The 19,571-nt window shown below is 54.5% G+C and overlaps 1 protein-coding gene across 3 annotated transcripts in view; it reads right to left on the reverse strand.

Moving 5' to 3' along the window:
• SIPA1L2 (signal induced proliferation associated 1 like 2) overlaps positions 1-19,571 on the reverse strand; it is a 103,855-nt gene that overhangs the window by 11,100 nt on the left and 73,184 nt on the right. For all 3 annotated transcript variants that reach the window (XM_070401421.1, XM_070401422.1, XM_070401420.1), the window contains exons 10-16: positions 10,445-10,702; positions 8,842-8,925; positions 7,903-8,003; positions 7,246-7,349; positions 4,995-5,377; positions 4,167-4,391; positions 1,318-1,471 (exon numbers count right to left, since the gene is read on the reverse strand). In XM_070401421.1, coding sequence (XP_070257522.1) covers positions 1,318-1,471; positions 4,167-4,391; positions 4,995-5,377; positions 7,246-7,349; positions 7,903-8,003; positions 8,842-8,925; positions 10,445-10,702 — 1,309 coding nt within the window. The remainder of the gene's footprint in view (positions 1-1,317; positions 1,472-4,166; positions 4,392-4,994; positions 5,378-7,245; positions 7,350-7,902; positions 8,004-8,841; positions 8,926-10,444; positions 10,703-19,571) is intronic.

The raw sequence follows: 19,571 nt of genomic DNA on the forward strand, positions 1-19,571 counted from the left end.
CACTCTGAAACGCTAAATGGGGCCTCCCTGACCTCGGTAGTGGAGGGGCTGTCATTTCAGGCAAGATATCTGAGCCCACAAGGAACGCTTGGCTTGATGCTAATCAGAAACGACTCCATGTTGATATCAGGCCAATTCTGTGCCAATCAGCAGCCGGTGAAGTTCAATCTAATCTAAACGGTGATACACGGATTGTGAACGCTCGCCTCCCAGGCCACGCAACAGGCTACGAGAAATGGACAGGCTACGCCGTCCACCTGATAGTATCACTCGCAGGAGACAGCCACAGTGGCTGAAAACTTAATCTCAGTCGTCGATCATCACCAGCGGTAAAGGGACCATTACCATGACTGTGCATTAAAGCACAGATAGGGTAAGGAAAGTTCTTCCTAAAGAAGCAAGTAGTCAAATATTAAAAAAAAAGTAAAAATAAAAATAAATAAAATCTGGATTTCCAGCTACTTCAGCACACTGACCCACACTCCTTTGACATGAACAGCAAGAGCCAGAATGTTTGCATGAAATAAATATAGAAATGCTACTGACATGTGTGGATGCAGCCAGGCGGCTAAAAATACCCCTATTGTACGTGTCCCCTCAGTTGTCAGTCCGTCCCACTGAGGCACCGGCTGAATGTGTGACTAGAGTTAAATTTACACCATGAAAAGGAGGTGGTCCGCCTCAGAGGAAAAGCCCACACGTGTCAAGGAGACGTTCATGCCTATTAATAGAAAAGGGACTGGACTGTGCGTACGGCAGTCTGCACCAGCTCACGGCCCCGCATAAGCGACTGGACGCAAGTTAGAAAGAAAAGGCTCAGCCCGGCCGGCGTGGCTCAGTGGTTGAGCGTCGACCTGTGAACCAGGAGGTCTGGGTTCGATTCCCAGTCAGGGCACAGGCCCGGGTTGCAGGCTGGATCCCCAGTAGAGGGTGTGCAGGAGGCAGCCGATCCATGATTCTTTCCCATCATGGATGTTTCTACCTCTTCCTCCCTCTCCCTTTCTCTCTGAAATCAATAAAAATGTGTGTTATTTTTAAAAATCACTGGTACGAAGTCACGTAGCGGAGGTTGTCGGAGCCGGGATCTGAGGCCGGGCCCTCGGATTCCAGGCCCCCTGTCCGTGCGGGAAGCTGCCCTTCCCAGCCTCCAGGCTCGCTCTGCTCACTGACAGAGCAAACGGGGAATGGCCAGCCGTGCCCGGAGCTGCTGGTAGGATGGTGAGAGGTAACGCACTTGGAAGCACTCTGGGCATCCCCAAGTCTCCAACGTAGAGTTCCCTTTTGTTTCTAGAAACTCAGCCCCCCAGAGCCGCTGACCTTTCTCCTCCCCTCCTCCGCGAAGGGGCTGTCGGGGAGCATCAGCTTCACAAAGTCCTCCTTGGACAGAACGTGCTGAGTCTCCGAGCCGGCTTCTCCCGCCGCCGTCGGGTGCTGAGCTGCCGGGGACATGAGCTCCATCTCGGCGAACAGCCTGTCGGTGCAAAGGAGAGGGAGGTGAGAAGCGGTGCCCAGCCGTCTGCAAAGCGCCCGCAGCAGCCGTGAGAATGGACATCCCGTAACCAGACTCAACCACTACGCACGCACCACGCACGGCCCTGGACCGCTCAGTCCCATGGCGTCTGCTGCATCCGCTCCGTACCCCCCCGTCTGTGTGTGAAAGGAGTCAACTGCACAGTCAGACTCCTGCATAATTCAGAGACGAATCCCATCCCCAAGCCCCGAATGAGAAGAAACGCAGCCAGCTTTTACAGGAAGGCTGCGCTTCTCCTCCCCTGCCCGGCCGGTGTGGATCAGTGGTGAGCACCAACCTATGCTTCCCGGTCAGGGCACAGGCCCAGGTTGCGGGCTCCATCCCCTGAGTGGGGCGTGCAGGAGGCGGCCAATCGATCGATGATTCTCTCTCATCACTGATGTTTCCATGTCTCTCTCCCTCTCCCTTCCTCTCCGAAATAAATAAAAATGTTTAAAAAAAAAATAAAATAAGGTTGCGCTTCTCCTTCCCTAATCTGTGTCAGAAAACACAGTTTCAATCGTTCACCTGAGATCCTCGTGCTCCTGGGAGGACACACACCCCTGTGCTTCCCAGAGACCCGAGCCAGCCGGCCACACCCCGGATCTCGGGGACGCAGGGAGGGCCCCGGGAGCCCGGAGTTTGGGAGTAATCAATCCTGGCGCGTGCCAAGCAGGTTTTATCACCAGCCATTCCGCAGAGCTGCCGGAATAACTAAGGCAGCTGTCTCCCTTCATTATCAGCACATAAAAATGCATTTATGCGCAACAAAAGGCTGTCGGGCTGAGTTACTGCCTCAGCTCTTTTCCAGGAAGAAAGTCCTGTTTGAAGAGGTTTGCTCTGGAGACGCCATCTGAGCAACACAACCCCCTGCGGACAGAGTGAATGAATGGGGTCAGCGAGGCGACCGTCAGCCCCAGGACCGGAGACGTCACTCCGGGAGGCCAGGGTCGTGTCACGGGGACGAGGAGTTCCAACGCGAGGCGCCGTCAGTGTGACCGCTCCCTGGGAAATGATCGGATGAGAGACTCACAGACTCGCTCGGTGGAACAGCGATGCCTCTGGGAATCTCTAGGCTTTGGCTCGGTTCCGAGGTGCTCGGGGGGGTCCTGCAGCCTCGGACCCTGGAGCCTCAGCCACACGGACGTGAGCAGACAGCGGTGTGAAAAGCAGCTGTTAAAACGTTTGAAACGTGTTTGGAGACGTGGTTGGCCTGGGGGGTGGCCGGGCATGAGAAAGGGGCCACAAGACGCGCCCTGGCTTGGGGGGCTCTGCACGAAGCCACAGAGGGACCCACGGGGGTGTGATGATGAGGCTTCTGGGCAGCGCCCAGCTTCTGACCGGGACGTGGCGCTGGGAGGCGCTCCGGGCGCCAGGCCCAGGTGCCGCCAGTACCTGCCGAGTGAACATCTAACACCTAGACGGGCGGCCCTTGAACAGCACAAGGGTCAGGGGCGCCGAACCTCCACGCAGTCAAAAATCATGCATAACTTTTGACTCTGCCCCCAATTTACTAAGATCCTACTGTTGACTTAATTAGGTAAGCAACGAAGGTTTTGTAGGTTATATGTATTCCATGTTGTTTTCTTAGAGTGAAGTAAGCTAGGGAAAAGAAAATGTTACTAAGGAAATCGTAAGAGAAAATACGAGTCTGATACTGTACACATTTATTGAAAACATCTGCGTAGAGTGGACACGCACAGCTCCAACCCATATTGTCCAGGGTCAACTGTAACGCCTAATAAAATGCGCTATTCTAGTTTTCCTTCGTGCTGGCATGAAAATCAACAGCCTCTCCTGCTAAATTAGGAATTTTACTAAAACTGCCAGGTGATGCGACAGTAAACGTGCCCCCCAGGGGCTTACTTCGTGGCCATGACTAGAGGTGAGCACGGCGGATGCTCCGGAGGGGCCGGTCTGGGGTGTGCACATGCACGTGTGTTTGTTCATGTGTGTGCATGTGTGTGTGTGTGTGTGTGTGCGTGTGCATGTGCAGGGCTACAGATGAACAGTCCTCCCTCCCTGCCCCCCAAACCTAACCACTGAAGGGAAGTCACAGTCCTGCTGAAACTGGGTCACGTGAACAGCAACTCTAACGAACGCACTCGGACTCTGTGGGAACTCAAATTGTCCTTGAACTTGTTTATTCCCAGAGTCGATGCTGATGCCACCGACAGCGTATCACCGAGACGCCTCCACTGCGGGCAGCTTTTTGACTAGAAGTACAGAGAGCAGGGATTGCTTTTAAATTTATATGTAAAAATCAAGGAAAGAAAAGACTTTTAAAGAGAAATATAAATGCCGACATTTAGAGAGTTTTACAAAGATGTTTCTAGATTGTTCTTTTTTGTTCTTTAAAATATATTTTTATTAATTTCAGAGAGGAAGGGAGAGGGAGAGAGAGATGGAAACGTCAACGATGAGAGAGCATCACTGATGGGCTGCCTCCTGCACGCCCCACACTGAGGATCGAGCCTGAAACTGGGCATGTGCCCTGACCGGGAATCGAACCGGGACCTCCTGGTTTCTAGGTCGATGCTCAACCACTGAGCCACGCCGCTCGGGCTCGATTATTCTCTTTTTAGAAAATACATTCTGTTGGGGGGATACATGCGCTCAGCCCCGGCTGCCTGGAGGGGACCCGTGGTCACCTTACCCTGGACACTCAGGCACCTCGGCCTCCTCGGGCGGGGGGCTGCCTTCCGACTTCTTCCAGCCGATGACGTACTTGCTCACGGCCCCTTGGCGGTGGTAGGCCTTGGACATGGACCCGGGCACCGGCGGGCCGCCGCTGTGAGCCACGATGTAGACTTTGGACGTGTCCAGGGACCCGGTGCTTTTGGAACAGTGAGCGGAAGGGCTGCCTGAGTGGTGTGAGCCGCTGAGGAGAGGACAGACAAAAGGTGCCATGGAACTGGAGCTCAGGGCGCTGGCGCGTCCCCGGGCTCACAGCCGCCCGCTGCCGAAGCCTCCGTCTACGTCTGCGGCCTGTTTTCCTGTTCCATGTCCCTTGCGTGCGTGCAGCACCCTCCTGCCCCAGGCACGCAGCTTGTACTGGAGCATCCTTGGCCGGGGGGGGGGGGGGGGGGGGGGGTCGGGCGCTCTGACACGTCCCTGCCTCCCGCTGCTCGCAGAGGCGGACAGGCTGTGAACTCGGGACATGCCTGGTCTTGCTCTCAGAGGTGGGCAGGAGTGAGCACAAACACGTGGCTTGTTCGTGTGTAAATCTCACAATTCGAGACATATCTCACCTGCACCCTGTTCCTCTTTCAGGCTCCACCCCACCCCACCCCACAGGGGAGGCGCGGGGCCCAGGTGACCTCGCAGGTGAGGCGCCCGGGGCCCAGGTGACCTCGCAGGTGAGGCGCCTGGGGCCCAGGTGACCTCGCAGGTGAGGCGCCCGGGGCCCAGGTGACCTCGCAGGTGAGGCGCCTGGGGCCCAGGTGACCTCGCAGGTGCGGGCAGCGGGGCAGCAGGCACTCACCTGGAGTGAGAGGAGATCTCGCTGAGGTCGCCCGTGCTGCCGTCGGCGGCGCCACTGGTGGGGGCGGGCGCATAGCCGTGGACCGCGTACAGCTTCGCCTGCTCGTCCTCGGGCCCCGAGATGTCTCCGGAGCCTGCCCACGGCTCGGCCCGGCTGTGGATCATGGACCTGCTGCCCGGCAGGTGCCCGGGGCCCAGGCCCGCGGGGGGCAGGCAGGGCGCCGTGTCGATGCCGCTGTCAGTGGACGCCCCCTTCAGGTAGGTCAGGCCCAGCAGCTCGGGGTCCAGGTCCCCGGAGCCAAAGTGCTTGTCGTCGCTGGTGCTGGAGGCGCTGCTGGACAGCGTGGTGCTGCTCGAGGGGCTGGGGCAGCCCTTGTCCGCCATCTGCAGGGAGAGGAGTGAGGGTGTCGGGGAGCACGGGCTGAGCATCGCCACAGTGGGCACACACGCATCCTTGCGCCTGAGCCCAGCCAGGCTCCCAGTGCGCAAGGCTCGGCATTTAGCAATAAAGGACATTTTATTATTTTATTATTTATTTATTTATTGTTAATCCTCACCCGAGGGTACTTTTCCATTGATTTTTAGAGAGAGTGGGAGAGAGAGGGAAAGACAGAGGGAAACATGGATGTGAGAGAAACACATCGATTGGTTGCCTCCTGCAGTTGCCTCCGGAGCAGTAGGAACCGGACAGCATGGGAGGATGAGTGACAGGAGGAGAGTGGGCTTTTATCGAGAAAGTGCCTCGATGACAAATCACAGCGCCAGCCTGGGTCTGGGCGGGAGGGCGGGGGTGAGCCTCAGCGGGACGCTGCTGTCACTGCCCCGCCTGTGCTGAGACGCGGGGATCACAGGGTTAACTGGGGGCCCCCTGAGACCGTCTAGAGCAGTGGTTGCTAACCTTTCGGACCTCATGGACCACCGTTGGGGACCGCTGGTCTAGAGTGTAAGGGATGCTGTGGTCACAGGCAAGTGGAGGGCCGAGCGAGCTAACGGGGCAGGTGCTCTGTGGGGGAAGCTGTGGGGTCCCTGGGAGACAGAACAGAGCGATGTCCCTGTCTGTCTGGCGTGGCCACGCAGGCACCTTGCACAGCTGGGAACACAAGCAAGACCTGGGCACCGGCCAAGGGCTGACCCTGCAACGTGGTCTGTCACTCACAGCCATCGATCCCTCAGCGAATCCGATGTTTCTGTCACACAGCGATGCCCTCATGACTACGCCACCCGCCTCCCTCTGCTGAGACCGCTCAGACCTGGAGGTGGGATCAAGCGGCTACCGCAGAGCTGCCCAGACAAGGTCAGCCAAGGTCAGGCTCGGCCGAGGGAGGACGGTCCCATGTGCTAACGCTCAGCAACAGAGCTCGCCAATGACAGGGAGGGAGGAGGAAAGACAACTCAAGCCAGGAGCTGATCAAATTTCTACACCTTCCAGCTTTATAAAATAAGCTACTTCAGCGCTAGCCGGTTTGGCTCAGTGGATAGAGCCTCGGCCTGCAGACCAAAGGGTCCCAGGTTCAATTCCGGTCAAGGGCATGTACCTCGGTTGTAGGCTCCTTCCCAGCCCGGGCTCTGGCCGGGGTGCAAGAGGCAACCAATTGATGTGTTTCTCTCACATCAATGTTTCTATCTTTCCCTCTCTCTCCCACTTTCCCTAAAAATCAATGGGAAAATATCCCCCAGTGAGGATTAAAAAAAAAAAGCTACTTTAAGGCGGCCTTTCTTGGCAACAACCAACAATTCATGTTTTCGCCTTTAACTGGAAGTGTTCCCGGAACTAGTCACCTGTAAGCTCAGCCTCAGGGCCGGGCAGACAGTGAATGAAACCCGCTGTCATCCTGACCCATCGGGGCTGGCCCCACTGACCGACCGACCGGTGACCAGCGGCGGCAGGGCGCCCGACCACACGGCTGCACAGACCCTGTCAGTCCGGTGCCCACAGTGGAGACACCTCACAGGTCACGAGAGGAACACGATTTAGTGACTATCAGCGCTGGGTCGCAGGGTCAGAGGCTGACGGTGCCCTCGTGGCCTTGCCCGGAACGACTGTGACCTTTCTTCGAGGTTCTTCATGAATCAAGGAGAGAAAAAAACCTTGACTTTTATTTATTTTTTCACCTCGGCTCTGAGAGGCCTGCAGGGTCAAGGGCACGCCGTGGAGAAGCCCTGGCAACTAGCTAATGTGACGTGCGCAGAGGCGTCTGCGAGGCTGCACGCGACCCGTGTGCGGAGGAGGACTCAGGCGGGGGAGGACTCACGTGGGACCGCTTGCTGGGAGACTCCTTGCAGCTCCCGTCCTTCTGCAGGCCTCGGTCCTTGTAGGAGCCCAGGGCTTTGGAGGGTGGGCCGTGCCATTTGGTTTCTGTCACATGGAGAGAGAAGAGCTGAGCACCCGATTTCTGGCGTTAACAGAAGAGCCAAGAACACAGGAGCCCAGCACGTTCTGGTAAAAGTGAACAGGATGGTGGTTCTAGGACTTTCTGGTCTTACCAGCGGACATGCCCCAGGGGTGGCAGGACACGCGCCATAAAGGCAATGGTCCGGCCCGGCCGGCATGGCTCAGTAGTTGAGCGTTGCCCTATGAACCAGGAGGTCAGGGTTCGATTCCCGGTCAGGGCACATGCCCACCCAGGTTGTGGGCTCGGTCCCCAGTGTGGGGTGTGCAGGAGGCAGCTGATCCATGATTCTCTCTCATCATTGATGTTTTGATCTCTCTCTCCCTCTCCTTTCCTTTCTGAGATCAATAAAAAAAAATATATATTTTAAATTGTATATAAAAAAAAATAAAGGCAATGGTCCATTTCCATAGGCACCACCAGCCTGACCCGGCCCGATGACCTCGGAGATCGAGCTGACACCCACCAGCCGTGTGCAGAATAAGCGAGGGGGTTGGGGGGACCGGAGCTCCTCATTACCTGGGTGCCTGCCTCCGTCCATGGCGTCCTCCCGGTCCCTGGCTCCTTCACACTCCATAGGGCCCGGGCCCTGGTGCTCGAGCAGCAGGGGGGACTGGCACCTGGAGAGCGCACAGAGCTGAGCCGCCATCGCCACGTTCCCAGGCGCCCTGGAGCTCACCCGACCTGCGGGCACCTGGGCACCAGGTGAGCCCACGCTGCAAGAGTGGTCCTCAGCCCACTCGGGAGGCAGCCGTCCACTGCTCTCTACCAGGAGGCAGGCAAAGGGTGTCGAAGGCGGGCCCTGCCTGCTCTGCAATGTGAGGGGACATTTCCTAGGGCCCTGCCCAGAGAGCCCCCAATTCCCTCATGTCCACCTGCTCACAAAGACCTTATTATAAGAAAAAGCAGCCCAGCCAGTGGGCCTCAGGGGTGAGCGTCGACCTAGGAACCAGGAGGTCAGGGTTCGATTCCTGGTCAGGGCACATGCCTGGGTTGCAGGCTTAATCCCCAGTGTAGGGCGTGCAGGAGGCAGCTGATCCATGTTTCTCTTTCATCATTGGTGTTTCTCTCTCTCTCTCTCTCCCTCTCCCTTCCTCTCTGGAATCAATAAAAATACATTAAAGAAAGAAAAAGCAGGCAAGCTCGGAACACAGACAAATGAGCACTAGCTGCCTAGATAGAAACCAGGAGCCTCTGGCTGGACAGGCTCAGCAGGGCCCGCCTGACATCTTCACACGCCCTGAGGGCTGTGTATGCCGCAGCCCCTGAAACAGGCTCCCCCGGCTCCCGGGCCCTCCTGGGCCCTCCCAGGCCCTCCCCAGGCTCCTTGGCCCTCCCAGACCCTCCCTATGCGTACTAGCTCCTTCCAGGCCCTCCCCAGGCGCCCCAGCTCCTCCCAGGCCCTCCCCAGGCCACCCCCCCACCCCCAGGCCCAGCGGAGGGTGGAGATGGGCATACCCGTCGTAGCCCACTTGCGGTCTCCAGGGCCCACTCCCACCGGGTCCGGGGTCGCTGGAGGAAGACTGGTTGCTGGGCGAACTTCTGAAACGGGGACCAGAACCATTAGCTGGGCACCGAGGTCTCTGTGCAGCCAGCACCTGGCCGGGCTCGCTTTCCCAACGAGCCCACTGTCACAGGGAAGGAGTACATGTGGCAGGTGGGGCAGGGTCAGTGGTGGGCACAGAGCGAGACCTCGGGTGCTCACGGCTGGCGCTGCGTCACAGGAGAGACGTGGCCGGAGCATGTAACGTCGCCATGCAGACCATGTTCCCGTGACACATGGAAACACAGCCATGCGGCCCCAGAGGCCGGCGTTATGGACACATCACCACGACCGGGTGTGTGAGACCTCACACGAGACACATTTTGGTTCTGTATCTGGTTCTGTGCAGAGAGAAAACCCTAAACTCCACAAAAGTAATTTTAAATTCACCTCACTTTGCTTAAAAGGAGGAAAGCCAGGAAAAGCTCACGATGTGGGGCCCTCCTAACACACCGCCACGGGGAAGATGGGGTTCATCCCTGACGGGGCAGCCTTGTTTCTACTCAGCGCGGCTCGCATGGACCTAGAGCAGCGGTTCTCAACCTTCCTAATGCTGCGACCCTTTAATACGCCGGGTACTCGTATGTACTCGTATGTGGGCGTATCTGCATGTGGGCGGACCCGCCTGGAGACAGATAGAGGAGCGGTGTCTCGGTTCCTAAGACCATCGAAAATATGTGTTTTCCGCCAAAACCGGTTTGGCTCAGTGGATTGAGCGTCGGCCTGCGGACTGAAAGGTCCCAGGTTCGATTCCGGTCAAGGGCATGTACCTGGGTTGCGGGCACATCCCCAGTAGGAGATGTGCAGGAGGCAGCTGATCGATGTTTCTCTCTTATCGATGTTTCTGACTCTCTATCTCTCTCCCTTCATCTCTGTAAAAAATCAATAAAATATATTTAAAAAAAAAAAAAAAAAAAAAAAAAAAAAAAAAAAAGAAAATATGTGTTTTCCGATGGTCTTAGGTGACCCCTGTGAAAGGGTCGTTCGGCCTCCAAAGGGGCCGCGACCCACAGGTTGAGAACCGCTGACCTAGAGGGTCTGAGCTGACCCGGAGGACCTCGGAGGGAGGGGTGAGCGGGGCCCTGGTGGTGGAATCTGTGATTAGGACCCTCATTTTTCTCCTATTTATTTTTCAACTACAGTTGGCATACGGTATTATATTAGTTTCAGGTGTACAGCAGTGATTGGCCTTATGTACTTTACAAGGGGATGCCCTGAGGTTCCCAGGATGCACCTGGCACCGTGCACAGTCCCTACAATACTGCAGACTCTGTCCCCTACGCTGCAAGTTACGTCCCGTGACTGTCTTACACTCAGTCCCTCGCAAGGACCAGCGTGTCACCTGCTCCATCGCAGGGCCAGGGCCAGGGGGCTCCCGCATCCCTGCACCCCAGGCCTGCCCCAGCCCTGCCTGCCCACCTGTCCGAACAAGCCGATGCAGAACCCTGCAGCCCCATGGGAAGGCCCCCCACGGCCTGGCTGTGCCCGACGGGACACTGCGGCCATCGGAGGTGGTACCTGGTGCCGTCAGGCAGCTTGCGGTCGAAGGAGGTGCTGCGTGGAATGGCGGCCTGCGCCTGCGGGAGCAGCTGCTGGCACGGCAGCCGGTCGGGCGTGCCGGGGGCGGGCGAGGCTCTGGGCAGGGGCTGCAGGGCCGGGGTGGGCACCCGGTGCCACGTGGTGTTCCTCCGGAAGGGGGTCTTGTACTCGCAGGGGGTGCCCTCGCTGTCCAGCTTGTACTCCACCATGGGGATGCGGCAGAGCTCGGAGCAGCCCCTGCGGGGCGAGGGGAGAGAGAGAGAGAGAGACACTCAGGCATCGGCTTGGCTTCCTCGCAGCCCCGTGAGCTCGTCGGGCCCACAGACCAGAGGCAGGGCCATTGCATCCGAGAAGCAAGTCGCGGGGGTTCAGGGGACCCCGGGCTGCCGCTGCCTGAACGGGGCGGGTCAGGGAGTTTTCCGTGGAACCCACCAAGGTTAAAGGTCGCGGAGTCACATTCTGAACGGAAGGAACGTGAACCTTGCATCTGGGGAACGAAAGGGCCCCTGGCATCGCTTGTCTGGGTTTCCAGTTTATTAGGTTTTAGTGTACGAGGAAGAATAAACAAAGAGAAGACAGATGGCTGAGTGGTGCGGGCACTTAATTTATGCTCAGACTGGAGTCCTTAGTAAGTGGCTGTAATTTAGCTGGAGTCTTGGAGGAAGAAGGCGCTGTCAGTGCAGAGTCGGGAGGAGTGGGTGAGAGGAGCTACAGGGACTGCAGTGCGTGCGGCTGGAGGGGGCCAGGCTGGGATAATATTCCGTTTCCAGCCTCTGCACAGCCATATGCAAATGATTTTTAAATTTAAAAAACTGGCATTCTTCGGCCCTAATAAAAATCAGCTATTCTCAAAAGAAGGGCTTTTTATTTAAAAAAATTTTAAAAAAATTGTTATTGATTTTTATAAAGAGAGGAAGGGGGGAGGGGGAGAGAGAGAGAGAGAGAGAGAAACATCAATGTGAGAGTGGAAAGTCAGATAGGCTGCCTCTTCCAGGTCCCCTACCGGGGATCGAGCCCACAACCTTTTGGTGCACAGGACGAAGTCCAACCAACTGAGCCACATGGGCCAGGGCCAAAGAAGGGCTTTATTTTTAAATCTAAATTCATTTCGTTATAATGTGACACTTTTACAGCAACTACTCTTATAAACCGAGTATTTCCTTTTTTATTTCTGTGACTGAGACATCATAAAAATACTACTAATTATAATATGTCATCAAGCCTGGTCAACCTTAGTTCTGCTCCATATGTATGAGAAATTCCTTGAAAAAATGGGAAGATGCCTGGCTGGCGTGGCTCAGTGGTTGAGCGTTGAACTATGAACCAGGAGGTCAGGGTTCTGGCTTCCCCCACGGTTTTCAGTTTTCTTGCGGGGGGGCCGGGGGCGGGGGGGACACTCGGAGACAATAGACAAGGCTGCAGGGTGGCTTACAAGGAAGCTCTATAACAAATGAATATGTCATCTACTTAGGCTCCCAATTAGCATGCGAGATAGACATCAATAAACACTCAGCTGCAGGGTTAGAAATAAATGTGATTGTTAACTCTGGGGCCTCGAGCCAGCAACTGTCTGAGTCTAATGTGTCTGAGTGTATCCTGCGAGGCAAGCCATCTTGTCGACCGGGGTCACAGCAAATGTGCTGGTTGAAGATGCAACGCGACAGGACTGTGAGAATGACACGCAGCTCCACTGGCTAGAGCCCTCAGAGGATCTTACGTTCACTGCTTCGCTCTGACAACCTGCCCGGCCAGCGTGGCTCAGCGGTTGAGCATTGACCTAGGAGCTAGGAGGTCACAGTTCGATTCCTGGTCAGGGCACATGCCTGGGCTGCAGGCTCGATCCCCAGTGGGGGGCGTGCAGGAGGCAGCCAATCCATGATTCTCTCTCCTCATTGATGTTTCTCTCTCTCTCTCCCTCTCCCTTCCTCTCTGAAATCAATAGAAATATATTTTTTAAAAAAACACCCCAATACGTGCACTCACTCCCGGGACACGCGTGCATCCTCCTACCACAGGAAGCAGCTCCCACCCGCGCATCCTTGGGCCACAGCTGCTGCCGCTTCTGGCAAGGCCAGTGCCCAGGGGTGTCCGTTCCGCCTCACAGCTGACAGCACCCACACTCGCTGCCAACCCAGCACAGCACCCGGGCCCCTGAACCTCAGACACCCAGCGCGAGATGCCGGCAAGAAGGCAACAGGCTGCCCCCGAGGCCCATTCCCGGGCGGTGGCATCTCGTTTCCTGGGAGAACCTCCATTCACCATCACTAACTTGAGCGCTTGCAGGAGAGGCTGTGGGCGCCCCCTCGGAGCCTGACCCAGGACGGCCCTGCGGGCCCAGGGAGCTGAGCAGTTTCCTCTCCCCTCCCAGCAGGCCGCTCCACACCAACCACCTGCTCTCCATGAAGGAGAGTTTGCGCTCAGGACCCAACCCAGACCCGCCATGTGTGGCCCAGAAATGGAACAGCCTCTTGGAGTTCTTCTTTACATAGATTCCTATTGATTTCAGAGAGGAAGGGAGAGGGAGAGAGACAGAAACATCCATGATGAGAGAGAATCGTGGATCAGCTGCCTCCTGCACACCCCACACTGGGGATCGAGCCCGCCACCCGGGCATGTGCCCTGACCGGGAATCGAACCGTGACCTCCTGGTTCAAAGGTTGATGCTCAACCACTGAGCCACGCCGGCCAGCCAAGGCTTATTCTTTAAAAAAAAAATAAAGAAACAAAAGGCATTTGAACAAATTAGCAGGGCCTGGACCGCACGGCCACAGCCTGACCACGTAATTACCACTTGCGTCTGCTGCATTCTGAGGGGCCCGCTGGTTTCACTTCACTTGGCTGCATCGCAGAGACTCTTGAACGAAACCCAGCAATCAGAGGGCAGGCCTACAACACTCTTCAATGCCACCCGATTCCAACCCGCCACCCACCTCGTCCAGCCCTTGACCGAGTCCCACAGACACCACGGCACTGCCACTCCCACTGATGACTGAGGTGCTGCAGCTCCAATTCTCAGAGAAGGCTCAGAGAGGGCGGACAGGTGACACAGCTCATCAGAGACAGGCTCACCCTCGGACCTGGGGCCTCTGACTCCTGGCTATGTGCCCTTTCCAAAACCCGTGGCCACCTCCTTAGGAAACCACCAAAGAGCCCAGCCAGTATGGCTCAGTGGTTGAGCCCCCGGCCTGTGAACCACGGTTCGATTCCAGGTCAAGGGCACATGCGCAGGTTGTGGGCTCGATCCCCGGTAGGGGGCGTGCAGGAGGCAGCCGATCCGTGCTTCTCTCTCATCATTGATGTTTCTATCTCTCCCTCTCCCTTCCTCTCTGAAATCAATAAAAATATAGTTTTTAAAAAAGAGAGAAAACCACCAAAGAACAGGTTATGTGGCCCACGTGTGCCGTGTTTTCCACTAGGAGCTAAAAAAAAATAAAAAAATCTTGGAAACAAAGGCGGACAGATCCCTGGGAAGAACTGCCTGCTTCTTCTCCATTATTCACTTTGTGAAAGAATCCCTCCTACCCCTGGGGGTTAAGGCAATGGCTGATATTTTAATAGTTCTTTACATCTGTTATGCTAATAGCCTGCTAATAGCTAAATGACTCTTCCCAAGTCATCCAACAAGGTGACAGGGGGAATTGAAGCTCAGTCACTAGACTCTCCAGCTCTTTCTTCCTGATGCATAAAAACATCAAAAGCCTGTAACAGGGAGATACCACACAGGGCGGCTCCCCGGGAAGACTGGGGCGGTGTCGTGCTGGAAGGAGGCACTAAATGAAAGACTAACTCACTTTCCTACAAATGCCCTTGATTCAGACATAGAAAGACAGCGAGACTAGAGACCAGCGGTTCTCAACCTGTGGGTCGTGACCCCTTTGGGCGTCGGACGACCCTTTCACAGGGGTCGCCTAAGACCATCGGAAAACACATCTATAACGACATATTGTTTTTGTGATTCATCACTATGCTTTCATGATGTTCAATTTTTAACAATGAAATTGGGGGTCACCACAACCTGAGGAACTGTATTAAAGGGTCGCGGCATTAGGAAGGTTGAGAACCACTGCTATAGATAGAAAAAGAGACATCAGCCCTGGGCGGTGGCTCAGGTGGTGCGAGTGTAGTCCCATCCAACAGAAGGTTGTGGGTTCGGTTCCTGGTCAGGGCGCATACCCAGGTTGTGGGTTCGATCCCTGGACGGGGCACGTGCAGGAGGCAACCGATCGATGTTTCTCACATCGACGTTTCACTCTCTCACTCTCTCTCTAAAAATCAATCCATCTCCTCTGGTGAGGATAAGAAAAAAGAGAGACATCAGACCATAAACCCTTTGAATAAGGACTTGAACCGAAGGTGTCAGATGAAAGCAGCAATCGGCTGCCTGGATGTGAATAGCTCCTCAGCCTCCAGCCCTTCCTTCCTCACCAAGCACACGGGCCGACTGGTCTGCCCACTGGGCGGTACCCAGCACAGCATTTGACTCAAAGGCTCAGCAAGTTCTCCACGAAGCCAGCCATGCCCTTTTCTCCCCGAGAAAGCCCGAGAGCAGGAATAACATTTCATTGTGTGCGATCCTTCAGAGTTCACACAGGAGCTTCTCCACAGCCGTCTGATGCCTGAGCTATGAGGAAGGCATCCCCATCAGGAGAGCTCCGCTGGCTGTCCGTCCTCACGGCGTGGGGAACCTGTCAAGCTGGAGACAGCTCTACTTGCCCAGCTAACAGAGAGCCCGAGCTTTGCTGTCACCCCCTGCGTCCTTGTCCCAGGGTCAGTGACAGGACAACATCCTCCACTGCAGAACAGCGTGGACACGGAGACGCGGAGCACGCTTTCTGCGCAAGGGGAGACACGCTGTCCGGCAGTTGGTTGTTGCTACGGTTGGAGAAAAATGTTTAAGCAGCGAAAACATGAATGGGAAGTCCTGTACTGGAGAACGCTAGGGAGACAAACAGGAGCCCCTAAGAGTCAAGATTAGGTCTGTCCTATCTAGTGGGATAAGCCCAGACCCAGCAGTTTCTGGCACAAACTCTTTAAGAGCGTGAATGAGTGAATGAGTGAGTAAATGTGAGGCAAGCTACCTAACATTCCTTCTGTAACCCAATGCGCTTACCTCAAGCAGCGAGAGAACATTCTATACATTCCTTTGCAGGGACTCAGAAGGGTGAGTGTAGTTCAGTTACTTTGAGAACCTAAGTTCTGTTTGTTTGTTGTTTTTTCAGGGGCTATAAGACAACACTAAACGTAACTAATTTTTCTTCCCCATACGAATAAATTGAACCTCTAATCTAAAACCTCACTTTAGTCCAGCCCGGCCGGCGTGGCCCAGTGGTTGAACGTCAACCTATGAACCAGGAGGTCGTGGTTCGATTCCCGGTCGGGGTACATGCCCGGGTTGTGGACTGGATCCCCAGTGTGGGGCGTGCAGGAGGCAGCCGATCCATGATTCTCTCTCAGCATGGATGTTTCTATCTCTCTCTTCCTCTCCCTTCCTCTCGGAAGTCAATAAAGATATATTAAAACGTAATCATGCCCTAGCTGGTTTGGCTCAGTGGATAGAGTGTCAGCCTGTGGAGTGAAGGGTCCCAGGTTCGATTTTGGTCAAGGGCATATGCCTGGGTTGCAGGCTCAATCCCCAGGAGGGGGTGTGCAGGAGGCAGCCAATCAATGAGTCTCTCTCATCATTGATGTTTCTATCTCTCCCTTCCTCTCTGAATTTAATAAAAATATATTTTAAAAATTAGTAATAATAAAAAAACCCTCACTCGAGTCTGTCTAGATTTCCACTCACCATCTGCATGCACACACATACACACACTCACACACACACACTCACTGCTTACCTAACAGAAGTGAGCTCCCCTTCCTGCTTCGATTCCCACCCTCCCCTGTGCACTTGAGGGAGTTGAATGGCCAGGGCCACAGGCAGCAAAAGAGCCGACAAGTACAGAAAGCTCCACTCTTAGAGAATGATGAGAGAACCACAATTTGGATGCAGGACAACATGAGATAATTTCCACTGTTTTGCATTATATAGAAAAATATGTCATGTCAACAGAGGAGGAGAAATCACACAAAACAGATGCACCCCAGCAAGGAACTCCATTTCCATTTTTATTGGACATAGTGACTAAATCACTCGCCTTGCATAACAACTCATGCGTGATTCTGATGAGCTGTTACTTCCTTTCTATCCTCCTTTTTGAGTGGATTTGCTTTCCTGGAGATGACACTGGCAGAATGTCAGTCCCCTGGGCAGGCCGGGGGCGGGGCCCCACCAGCCGTCCCAAAGCCAAGGTTAATGAAGCGGCTTCGGCAACTCTTCACCTTGGCCCAGACACTGCCTGCTGGGGGGACGGGGGGGGGGGGGGGGGGGGGGGGGGAGGGGGAGGCGCCTCCTCCCTTTAACGTCGCTTCCATGTGAAGAGCGCTATTCCCAAGCCGCTTCCTGCCACTCATTCCCAATCCGTGTGAATCCACTCAGATCCAATCCCAGCAGGAAATCACTTAATAAGCTCCCCCCGAAGGAGACCCTCCCTGCCCGGGGTTCCCTGGAGCTCAAGATGAGGGGGGGGTTGGGGGGGCTGAAGGATCATCACCCCGAGGCCTGAGAAGGAGCCTGCAAAATGCAGGGTAGCTTTCGATTCCAGGGTGAATACTTTCCCAGCCAGAGACTTCATTATATCCGGCAGCTCCTGAGTCATAACAAACACCTGACCTCAGACAGCCGGGATTGGGGCGGGGGGAGCCCATGAGTGACAGGCCTCGCCCACTGCCGGCAGGAGCAGATGGGCTCCCAGGCGAGTCATCTCTCACTGATGCCCTCTGGACAACCATCAAGCTGGCGAAGGGCAGAAATGAACTGACGCGTTTTCACTTCCTCGTCACCGTGTTTATGAAGAACGAAATCTCTTGCAATCCATTCATGGGGCCATTTTGGTCACCCTTGTGGCTCTCTCACACACACACACACACACACACACACACACACACACGTAAATGCATGTCTTCCTCGTGCCCCTCCCCGACAAGCACCAAGAGCCAATTTGTAAAGAAAGACGGGCTAGTTTTCATGCCACAAGTCGAAGGTGTAGCTTTAGCTCGGAGCCTATGTTTGTACGTTTTGCTGTAGGACGGATGGTGCTAAGCTATGTTTCCTTGAAAAGATCTGTATTTTGATTTTTCAAATGAGTCACATGCTGCCCATTTCTCCCCTAAGGCCCTCCCTACAGTTTCTTTAAAAAAAAAAAATCTAACAGCGCAGAGGCTGAACTCCCGCCAGGGTGACATTGAAATGACCTTGCACACGGCTCGCCAGGATGGTTTGTTTCTGTTCTGGAAGCTGCCTGACAACAGTGCTTTATCGGGCTCCCAGGGAGCCACAGGCGGAGCGAGAGAGTCCCAAACTAACACGTGGATTTAAAAATGTACAAAGTCAAATTCAAGAAGACTGAATCGAAAGAATTTTAAATGGTCCAGGCTGGGCTTAAAACCTTCAAGACGCCGAAATGTGGATGGCGAGGCGGCCACTTAGGGAGGGTTGCTACTAGGCAAACAGCTAATTCTCATCCTGGCTACAGTTAAAATACAGAAAACACTTATTCCAGATTCGTCCAGAGGGAAATCTGTCTCTTCAGGGAGAAACATTACCAGGAAACAAAGGAAAAGCTCTAAATATCCTCAATAGCTTTAATCAGAGACTTTGCATTTGACACAAAGAAAGGATTAATTACGCACAGACCAAGCAGTTAAACAAGTCCTTGGCTTAAACAACAATAACAACAACAAAACAGCCTAAACTTGGAAATGGTAGTTTTTGTTTATTTGTTTTAGTTAACGATACTCAGTACTTCTTAGGAGATTCTACTTTCTTAAATCGTATGTTTTAAATAGCAAACACAATGGTAACTTTAACATATTTATTAACCGGATCTCTTGAATGCTTTAAGAAGTCTTACTGGAGGCCAAGGCAAAACATAGGAGAAAGATGTTTTTAAACTGAAGGGAGAGCCGGGTAACATTTTTGTCTAATGCTATGGTAGTACTCGACCTCTGGGACAGAGAAAAGGACTTGATTTTCCCCATAAAATTTACAGATCTTGAACTCTACCAGAGGAAGAAAGAAATCTTACTGTCTGGAAAAATGTCCTAATAACTGGCTTCAACTTGATTTTAAAAGACTTTCACTTATACACTATCTTGGCTTCCCGGGAATGTGTCCTTGATCGGAATCGAACCTGGGACCCTTCGGTCTGCAGGTTGATGCTCTACCCACTGAGCCAAACTGGCCCGAGCTGAACATCTGCTCGTATCACCCTGCAATGGCCTTTGCACCCCCAGGGCCACTACCTGGCCCCCAGGCTCAGCATGTCTCCCACACCTCAAAGCCCCTTCTCTCTCTGACTCGCTCATGCATTCCCACACATACGTGTATTAAATTTAGTCATTTTCTCTTGCTCATCTGTCCCGTGTCTGAGTATCAGACCAGCCAGAAGAACCTTGAGGGTAGAGAGAAATCTGTTCCTCCCCCACATGGGTCATTAACTCTTAAGTAATTACAATGAAAAAGTCATCTCCTCAGTCACACCGGCCACATTTCAAATGTGCAACAGTCACGTGAGGCCCGTGGCTACTGCTGTGGACGATACAGACAAGGGACATGGCATCGCGGAGAGTGCTGGGGACAGTGCTAGCTTCTCAGGTGGACGGCAGGGGCTGGAGAAACCGTAAGCAAAGTCCTGGCGCCACAGATAGAAGTTTAGCCAGTGGCAGTGGCATCTCGTGATCACTGAGTGAGAAGCATTTCTTTAGAGCAGGAGAAATCCAGTGAGAAAGAATCTTAGTGATCTCAACAAGACTCGGGTGCTGGTGAGGCCCGGAGGTGCTCCTGAACCCTCCTCTCATTCACCCTTCACAGCACAGCAGGAGCTGGCGATGTGATGACCCCATCTTCCAGGCACTGAGCGAGGCCCAGAGAGGCTGTGCCTCACACCCAGGGTCACACAGCGCAGGCCCGGATCCCTGAGCCCATTCTCTCTCTCACCACCAGAGCAGGGACTTCTGGGACGGAGCGGGAATGTGACCCGGGCACCAACAGACACAGCAGAAA

This window comes from Myotis yumanensis, unplaced genomic scaffold (assembly GCF_028538775.1).
Source record: "Myotis yumanensis isolate MYYU_CA2020_CCGP unplaced genomic scaffold, mMyoYum1.0.hap1 SCAF_22, whole genome shotgun sequence".
Taxonomy (NCBI): domain Eukaryota; kingdom Metazoa; phylum Chordata; class Mammalia; order Chiroptera; family Vespertilionidae; genus Myotis; species Myotis yumanensis.